The 9,872-nt window shown below is 54.9% G+C and overlaps 1 protein-coding gene across 4 annotated transcripts in view; it reads right to left on the minus strand.

Moving 5' to 3' along the window:
- KCNK9 (potassium two pore domain channel subfamily K member 9) overlaps nt 1-9,546 on the minus strand; it is a 106,229-nt gene extending 96,683 nt beyond the window's left edge. For 3 of the 4 annotated variants that reach the window (XM_012461179.3, XM_064384627.1, XM_012461175.3), the window contains exon 1: nt 9,133-9,546. In XM_012461179.3, coding sequence (XP_012316602.1) covers nt 9,133-9,415 — 283 coding nt within the window. In that variant the 5' untranslated portion in view covers nt 9,416-9,546. The remainder of the gene's footprint in view (nt 1-9,132) is intronic. The other variant, XM_012461176.3, reaches the window with a different exon arrangement.
- Between the last annotated feature and the right edge of the window lie 326 nt (nt 9,547-9,872).

Consider the following 9,872-nt stretch of genomic DNA (forward strand, 5'->3'; position numbering starts at 1 on the left):
GGAGACTGAGGCACAGTCAGCTGGGGAGCAGAGAAACAAGTCCTTTGCTCTAGAGGATAAAGGACAACTGGGGAAAAGAGAAAAGCAGAGCCAGACTCAGGGCAGAAGCTGTGGGCACAGGCCTGGGCAGGGCTGGAGGAACAGGGCTGTGAGCTGAAGACCCAGGTCTGACTCTGCAGGGAATGGGGAGCCAACAGGGTCTGGGGCAGGAGCTTTTAAGAGTCACTGCAGTGGCAGGGTGGAAGGTGGCATCCCACGAAGCCATAGTATCCCAACAGAACTGAGTTGGGGAACTCTCACTCCTTGAACTGAGCCAGGGCTTGTATTCCAGTCCATACCCATCCAACAGAGACACCTTGAATGCGGCTTGGGGCCCTCAAAGCTCCCGGCCTGACACCTGCCATCCCAGCCCCCTTCCATTGGACGGTAGGAGCTTTTCTGTCTCTGAGGAGCATCTCTCAGAGTGAGCCTCAGGCAGCCCCTTGCTAGGATTAGGGCTGGGAGAGAGATATAGGGGTTGGGCAGCAGCAGAAAGGGGATGGTGGGGAAGTGGCGAGGGGAAGCCGAAAGTGAATTTGCCAAGAGTAGACAGAGCACAACCAGGCCCGAATGACTGTCCCCTATCGAGCATGCCCAAATGACCACCATCACAACAAAACTGTGTCACTCACCAGCTGTCTCTTGGGTGGAGGAGGGAGAAAGCCTTTCACACACATTTCCTCCCATTCTTACAAGGACATAAATTCTGAGCTCTAAGTCCCCATTTCATAGATGAAGAGGTCCAGTCTTAAGGGATGTGCCTGGGATTGGGCCTCCAGGATGGGCTTCAAGCCAGATGTGAGCCACCCTGCAGGGCATTGGCACCCCAGGCCTGCCCGCTTCCCAGCATCATGTGCCTTCACAAGAGATGCCACAGAGGAGTCCCTGAAACCCTGCCCAGGAGACAGGTGGCATCGTGACCCATTCAATGGATGGCTGGCCAGGGGTAGGGTAGGGACCTGCCCCCTACTCTCGATACCCAGCCCAGCGTCCCTCTTGCCACACCAACATTCCATTCACCAGCTGCCACCCCAAGCCCCAGCCCACCCTCCTCTACTCCAGCCCCGTCCCTCCACCCTACTGCCACCTGCTGGTCCCTCCCAGTGCTCGAGGTGTGATAAGGATGAGGATGGCTCAAGGCAGCTCCACTCCACTCACCTAGCACCACCTTGGAGCAGCTGCTCCCTGGCCAGGTTCTGCCATCACTCAGGACCGGTTGACCTCAAGACCCCAGGCAGGGGCATGGTTGGGCTGAGGCCAGCAAACCAGGAGCTGGAGGGACTTTCAGGCCCAGCAGCTGACATCTGCCCGCAGTGTCTCAGCAAGCCAGGCCAGCACACTCACAGATGCACCTGAAATTTCTCATCTTCCTCGCTATGAATTTTTCCATTGACCACCCCTTCCTTTCCTGGTCCCTAGCACATAATTCTGCTTTGTGCTCAGGTATCAATGTCAGGGTTTGTATTCGGGTCCATACCAACGCAGGTCAGGGACTCTTGCTTAGTAGCACGAAATGGAAGTACATGTTCTCAAAACAAGTTAATGCAGGAAGGGGCTACCCAGAAAAGCTAGTGTACCAACTGAGGACATTAACAGAAGTATATTGTGTAGACAAAAGGAGGTGATGTTCAGCTCTCCCTGCATGCTCAGGCTGGACTGCGAGGGCACACACATGCTAAAAGGAAAGGAACATACAGGCTTAGAGGAGAGGAACCAGCTACAAAGGGCATTATTGGAAGAAACTCCGGAGTCCAGGGCTATCCCCAAATCCCTACAGGCCATTACAGGACAGGAGGGAGGCCAAGCTCCACTCAGCCCTCCCTTTGGAGGATCATAAGCTACACAGTGGGTACCCTGAGCTAAAAGGGGAGAGCTTTCTACAGGTGGAGGTCCCCGGGTGGGGGTGGGCAGGACAAGAGACCCTCAAGACAAAATCCCTTGAGGAAAGAGACCCCAGACTCCCGGGTCCTTCAGGCTGGCCATGGGAGGGTGCTCCACCTGGAGGTGGGAAGAGTCCTCCTACAATTCTCAGGCCCCAGAATTCCTCTGCCTGGGGGACTCTCTCAAGAGTGCCCACTGCCTTTCCTTTATCAGCCCAGCCTGCCTGGGCTAGCTGCCTCCTAGTTCCAGGGTCTCTGCTAAGAACAAGCATTGCATCTCTTTCTCCATGTTTTCTCCTCCTCTGGGAGGCTGGTGTACACACAGCCCGGAGCTGCTTGCTGCAGTCTGAGTCAGAGGGGCCGACCCTCTGGGGCCAGCTCCCTGGGCCACCATAGCATGCGGTCCCCACTCCAGACTCAATCCCGCCTCCGTGTACTGAAATCCCTCTCATCTTCCAGGTCTAAGCCTCCCATGTTCCAGTTTCTAAATGTACATCTGCTGGTTCCTCCTCAGGTGACCACAATAGAGACAAGCAGTCCTTGAGGAGAAGACCCTCCCCACCCAACCCACATGCACACACCGCTCCTCACCAGATCAGAACCCCACAGGAGATAATCTCAACATTCAGCTAAATACATCCACCACCACTTCACTGTGTGTTACATAATGAGCTCTTTATCACTAGAGGCATTCAAGAAGAAAATGACTAGTGTTGGGGGTTCCGGGGTACTGGTAATGTTTTGTCTCCCGTTCAGAATGCTAGTTACATGGACATGATTTCCTTATGAGAATTCACTGAGCAATACACTTATGAAATGTACACTTTTCTATAAGAACATTATACTTAAATAAAAATGCTTAAAAATCAAAAATGATTGAATTGGCTCACATCTGCAGGAAGGAGATGTGGCTGGGACACTTGGAGATCCTTCCTCCATGGAGCCATTGAGGCATTAACACTGAGGCTCTAGCTGAGAGGTATGGTGCCTGCTCACCACTGTGTGCCTCCCACCAGCACAGGGGCCCCACCCAGCACATGGAAAGAGAGAGGGGCAGAAATTCATCCAATAAGCAAGTGAGTTGAGGACCCACTGAGTACACAGAGGAGGGAGGGAAGGAAAGAGGGAAGAAGGAAGGGAGGACACAGAAGAATGGATGGTTAGATAAATGGATGGATGGATGGATGGATGGATGGATGGATGGATGGATGAGTGATGGGTGGATGAGTGAATGGGTGGGTGGATGGATGGATGGATGGATGAGTGATGGGTGGATGAGTGGATGGGTGGGTGGATGGATGGATGGATGAGTGATGGGTGGATGAGTGGATGGGTGGGTAGACGGATGGATGGACGGGTGAGTGGGCAAATGGATGTAAATGAGTGAGTGAGTTGGTGGGTGGATGGGTGGATGGGTGGATGGATGGATGGATGGATGAGTGGGTGGGTGGGTAGGTAGATGGATAGATGGATGAGTGGGTGGACGAACAGATGGATGGGAGTGGGTGGATGGATGGTAGATGGATGGATGGGTGGATGGATGAGTGGGTGAATGGATGGATGAAGGAGTGGGTGGGTGGATGAATGAATAGATGGGTAAGTGGATGGATGGATGGATGGATGGGTGGATGGGTGGGTAGATAAATGGGTAGATGGATGGATGCATGGTACATGAAGAGATTGATGGATGGGTGGATGGGTGGGTGAACAGATGGATGGTGGATGGGTGGGTAGGTGGATGGATAAATGGTGTATGGGTGGTAAATGAATGGATGAGTAGATGGGTGGGTAGACAGATGGTAGACGGGTGGATGAGGGGGTAGATGCATGTATAGATGGGTAAGTGAGTGGGCGGGTAGTTGGGTGAATGGTGGACAGATGGATGGGTAGATGAATGAATAGTGAGTGGATGAATGGTGGATGGGTAGATGGATGGATGGTGGATGGATAAATGATGGATGGGTGGGTGAATGGATGGATGGAGGATGGATGGATAAGTGGGTAGATGGGTGAGTGAGCAGGAGGATGGATGGGGATGGATAGATGTGTAGATGAGTGGATTGATGGGTGGCAGATGTATGGTAGATAGGTGGGTGGATGGATGGATGTGTGAATAAGCAGGTGCATGGAGGACCAAGTGAGTACACATTGAATGGAGAGATGGAGGTGTGGCTAACCGCTGCATGGAGGAAGAGGTGTACACTGAGGCCTGGTTCACCTACTGCTCTGACCTCATTAGACTCCATGAATGAAAGTGACCCAGGATAGAGTAGGAGAAGGCAGTGGGTATCTCCAACTCCTGGGTCTCACCTGATTCCCATCCCCTCCTCAGAGCACCATGCTGGGTGTCTCTGCATACCTATGTGTCTCCTTGATGTACCCCGGAATCAGAAGAAACCCCCATTTCTTTGCCACGTCCATGACATCTATAAAGAGGCAGTTTCCTAGAGGGCCTGGAGCTAAGCCAGACCAGGTCCGAGAAGGGGCAGGAGAAGAGGAGCTGCCCACAGGCACCTCCTGGCTCCCCGGCATGGCCAGCTACCCCACTGGACATTACCAAGGCAGTCCCACTCCTCTGGGCCCACCCCATGACACACTGGCAGGCCCTTCATCTGGGTCTGCTGAGCAGTTTCACTGAAGGGTGGAGCTAAAGGGAGAAGGAAACACAAGATGGACTACTCCACAAACCCAGCCCTGGCCCCAGGAAAACACCACAGTCAGAGCCTTCAGTAAGGAGATCCCAACTGCATCACGGAGTTCCAGACCCTCTGCCTCGGTATGTGTGGCCTCATCTGCCTCAGTTTCCTCATCTGTAAAGTAGGGGAAGTGAGTGCATGCGTGTGGAAGCTCCGTGCTCCTCCAGCACCAGCCTGTGGGGTCTGCTTGGTGCTGCTTGTATTCTGCAGCCTTCCTTCTGGGAAGCCCACTGTGGACCAAGCATTGTCCTGGCCCTGCAGGTGTGGGGAAAACACACATGGTTAAGGCCTGGAGCAGAAAGCATGGTATTCATTAAACAATGAGGCTGGGACTGAGGAAGCCAGTGCAAGGGGAGGCTGGGAAGACTTCGGAGGACAAGCACCTGTAAGACGGGTTCAAGGAGCCAACCAAGGAGCACACCCTCCGTGTGTGCTGAGCAGGTGGCAGGGAGCCGCTGGGCTTAGCTGCCCCTGTACTGCGCCCTGGACGACAACCAGTTGTTTGGGTTTTCAGCTCCCTCCTTCTCCCCTCTCAAGGCCAGGCCTTATCTTGTCATCTAGATGGTCCCCAGAGCCTCGGAGCCTAGGAGCAGCACAGGCCAGGGGCAGGTGCTTGCTCAGAGTGTGAGCCATGTACCAAAACTGCACCAGGAGTGCCAGGAAAAAACAGAAAATGCTGTCTCCTTCACAAAAGTCTGTTTAAGGTGCTGTTGATGAAGGGGAAAAGGAAGATTTCCCAAGGCACTCTGTTTTCCAGCAGGTACAGGCCTGGGAGCCAGGCACCTCCAGAAACCCCAAAGTTTTTTCTCAGAATGCACCCTGCCCCAAGCCAGCCGCCTCAATTCCAGCAACAACCACTCCTAGCTTCAGATGGGCCCGAGGTTCTAGGGAAATACTGCCCCTAATGTATGGCTCTCCCTCCTGCAAACTGTAGCAAAAAAAAAAAAAAGGGAAAAACCCACCTCTCCTACCCTCCTTCCCCATGCAAACCCGATTTTAAATTGTCCTCTGCACTCCGCAGATGAGATCTGATTTCTAACATGCTTTCTTTTTTCTTAATGATCCTGAAGGTAATAACAACTTGGGTCGCAGATGTTAGAGTGGAAAAAGAAGTGTCATGGAGACTCCAGCTCTGTGAGATCATGGGGAGAGGCTCAAGTGCCTACTGCAGGAAGGTCACATGTGTGTGCCAGGGGTCCCTTACACACCTAAGCTTTAGTCCCAAGCAGGCCAAATCCAAATAAAACTCCTCCACCCCTGTTCAGATCCTGGCCCCAGCACTTCTGACTTCCACCACTTCCCCCAGCAGGTGGTCGGGGGCAGGGGTTCAGGGGCAGCTCAGACTGAACCCCTAATCAAAAGGGAACTACAGGGTACATACAAGGGTTTCCCATCCAAAGGTCTAGCGCTTCACAAGTTTAGAATTAAACATAATCTCTGCAGAAATAGCTACAAGTGGCACAGACATCAAAGGAAGCAAATGGGGAGGAATGGAAACAGAGCTTGATAAATGATGTAACTGAAATTGCCCTTTGCAGGGCCCGGCTGGACTCCTGCTCTTCCCTGGTTATGACGATGGTCACTGTGCCCTGGGATCCCCGGAGAGCTGGAGCGGGATTCAGGGTAATATCCCTCCAAAGCCTTTTAGGAAGGTTCAGTCGCAGATCCAACTCGAAGTAGTACTTATATATGTTTTAAAAATCCATTTCACAGAGCAAGCTAATAACTGCATCTGAGAAGAAGCCTTCATTCGTGGTCACCCAGCACCAGCGGCTCCTGTCCTAGCCTTGGAGACTTAGACAAAAAGTTGAAGCACACTCAAGAAATAGCTCAAGGTTAGATTAAAAATCAGAACACCCATGAAGATTAACCTGACTCATTAATATCACTGCCCAATAGGAGACAATTCCTTGGAGGGCAAGGCTTGGGGCTGGGTTTTGTTCTAGGCCTAGGAGCACCTTAATTTGCATTTATATTAAAAAAAATGGGGGGGAAAAACAGAATTAACTGGAAAGGTGCTTTGTTTCCTGTAAATTTGAGCTCTTCTGCTACATAGCTTCTTAGGGCAGAGAGCGGAGGCTCCATCAGGCTTTGTCCAAGAGCGTGGATTCTGTTCCTACTAAGTGTTGGCCACACTGTGCCTGGCAGCTGCAGCCCGCGGGATCTCACCTGGACCCTAAAAGTCAGCCTGTCAGGTGGTTACTGTGAGATGTCCCTTCTACAGGCGAGGAAACCGAGGTGAGGAGCGGGGAAATGAGCTCCTTATGGTCTTACACTATGGCAGAACTCAGATTCCAAGCCAGGTCTGTGGGTTCCAAGTGGAATGTCTTTCCACAACAGGACAGTTGTGTTAGCGTTAGAGCTGTCTTTTATTCACACACGCACATGCATTTTCCCCCCAACCTTTCTCTCCAGAAAATTAGTGGAAAACCCAAAGAAGGAAGCGAGGAAAATCAGCGAATACCTCAAACGGCCTCTGTTCCTTATTCATACAAGTCCCACAGCCCCTGGGGCGAAGCCGACACCCTCCATTTGGCCGCACTTCCCTCGACAGCTTCTCTTTGGAGTTCTAACCATTAGAGGCATACACCCAGAACTACCAATCAGAATCAATCATGGAAACACACCTCAGCATGAACTTCATCAGTCTCAACAATGTATGTCTTAAGGAAAACTGGCACATTTCAGGGTTTGCGTTTAACACCAATCCTCTCCTCGATGTTGCAAGCTCAACTCTCAGGATCAGCCAAGCATTTTATGTGCCTGTTTTACTACTGGAAGCCAGCATGCTAGCCAATTTCACCTGTCTTCCGTCTTCATCCCTAAAGGCATGTTTAAGGGGTTTGGGGCTTTCTCCCCTCCCCAGGGCTGTTCAGTTTCAGAGGCATATTTCTTACTCTACAGCTCTCCAGCAAACAGGCCCCTCTTCCCCAGAATCACTGCCCTGCATCTGCATGCCTCTGCCACAGTTTAAAGCCAGAGATGATGGCAATGACTGACTGGCCCTCTCAGATGCTGGAAACACAGCATGGGAAGGGAAGGAGTCATCTGTGTTTGGGGTGCTGGGCAAAGGGCGTGGGGCAAGCAGGAGCCAGGCTGATTATGTAGATAACAGAAGGACAATTTCCTTCACAAACAGAAAAACCTGCACCAATGAATTAAACATTTAAAACAAGATGACTCTCTAAAAAGTATTTTCAACCAAGAAGGAAAGACAGGCCGTCCTGTGCTGGCGCTTCCTGTTGCATATGGCACTGAGAAATCCTGTTTTTTCAGCATGCAGAGATTTTCAGACAAAGAAAAATATCAAGGGGGAAATTAGAGGAGGAGGTCCAGAGAAGTGAGACAGGAGAAGCTGGGGAGAAGTCGGGGGAAGGAAGAGACCCCTGCCCAGGGCACAGGGGTATCAAGCCCTGAGAGGTGCAGGAAACAGACCACCCCTGAGCTAACACACTGGCCTTGACAGGTCTAAGGAGATGGCCCTAGAGAGGCAGCCTGCCTCACTGGGACAAGTGAACCAGAGACACCACCCTGCCTCCTGCCACGCAGGTTATCCACCTCTCTACCCGGATGGAGGGACCTGCCCCCGCTCCCACAGGTCTCCAAGTATAATGTCTGGGAGTCCTCCCAGCCCCCAGCCTTAGAGGGAACACTGCCCTCGGGACTCACCAGAGACCCTGCTCTGTGAATAGCGCCCTTGGGTATCCCTGTAGTCTACCAGCTGGACCCCCCTCTCAGGACTGGGGCTCAAGTTCCCTGGTTTTCTGGGCAATATCTAGACCGGCCTTTCCCACTGTCACAGCCCAGGGAGTGGGCAGGTTCCGCCCTGCCCCCACTCTCCACCTCTACTGAGAGCAATTGAGGGGCTGCCACCCCCACCCCAAGCACCAGAGAGCAAACTCTCTCCTCCCAGGGGCCTGGTAAGTCCAAGCTCCAGAACTGGAACTCAGGGAGGAAAAAAGGAGCCGGAGGAAGAGAGATGAAATCTGAGCTCAGAGAAGCGTGGAGGGGGGCCTAGGGGGTATGGAGGGTCAGTGTCTCCCACCCCCCGGCACACTCCCCTGCCACCTGAGTCCCTCTAGGAGCCATGGGTGCCAGGCCAGCCCTCTCCAACTCCCAGAGAGGTAGTAAGTGTAAGGCTCAGAGCCCCGCGCAGCCCAGCCCGCGCCGGGGCGGTGGGTGGGTGGGTGTCTGCTATGGGATTATTCTTAGCGCTCCACTCTCTTCGCAAAAGTGGCGCCTCCGCCCTCCCGGCTCAGGCACACTCGCTCGGGGCTCACACGCCCGGCCCAGACACCAGCGCGTTGGAGAGCACCGGGTGGGGTCCCCGAAGGGTGAGGCTCGGAGGCGCCGCAGAGGTGGAGGCTCCCTAGATAGGAGGGGGCGCTGCGGGAAGGACCCCGAGGGAGGCTGCGTTTAACCCTCGACGCCCTGTACCCAGCCCTGAGCCGCGCGCTCTGCCGCCTTCCCGGACTCCTCCCGGGGCGCAGGAGCCCGGCGGCGCGCCCAGCCCTTACCTATGGTGGTGATGACCGTGATGGCAAAGTAGAAGGAGCCGGCGAATTTCCACTGGACGCCAGCGCGGTGCGGCTCCGACTGCAGGATCACCAGCTCCAGCTGCCGGTAGTCCTCGCTGCTGATGTTGTACTTCCCCTTGATCCGGATCTCCTCGGCTTTGAGTTTCTCCTCCTCGCGCATCTCGTGGTCCGACTCCAGGGCGTCGAACACGGCGGCGCCCACCAGCAGGTAGGTGAAGGTGCAGACGATGAGGGACAGAGTCCGCACGTTCTGCCTCTTCATGGCCGCCAGCAAGGAGCCGGCGCGGGGGGCATGTCCCGCAGGCTCACAGCCGCGCGCGTCCCACTGCAGCGCCCGGCGGCCGCCGCCGCCTCCTCCTCCGCCGCCGCCGCCGCCGCCTCCAAGTTGTAAGCGGCGGCGGCAGCAGCAGCAGCAGCAGCGGGGAGGCGGGGGGCGGGGAGGCTGAGGGGGGGCCCCTCCGCTGGGGCCGCCACAGCCACCGCCACCGCGAGGCGGCTGGCGGGGCAGGGGCGGCGCGGGCCCGGGCTCAGCCGAGAAGGCGGACAGGCACAGGAGGCTGCTCGAGCGCCGGGGCCAGGCGTCCGGGAACCCCGACACCCTGCGCCAGACCCGGCCGAAGCAGCCCGCCCCACTGCGCAGGGCCATGCAGGGCGGCCCCGCTGGGTACCGCGCGGGCCTCGCTGCCCTCCGCACCCCGCCCCCCGCTCCCGCGGGAAAA

The sequence above is a fragment of the Aotus nancymaae genome, unplaced genomic scaffold (assembly GCF_030222135.1).
Source record: "Aotus nancymaae isolate 86718 unplaced genomic scaffold, 86718_ANA_hifiasm-v0.15.2.pri h1tg000036l, whole genome shotgun sequence".
NCBI lineage: Eukaryota > Metazoa > Chordata > Mammalia > Primates > Aotidae > Aotus > Aotus nancymaae.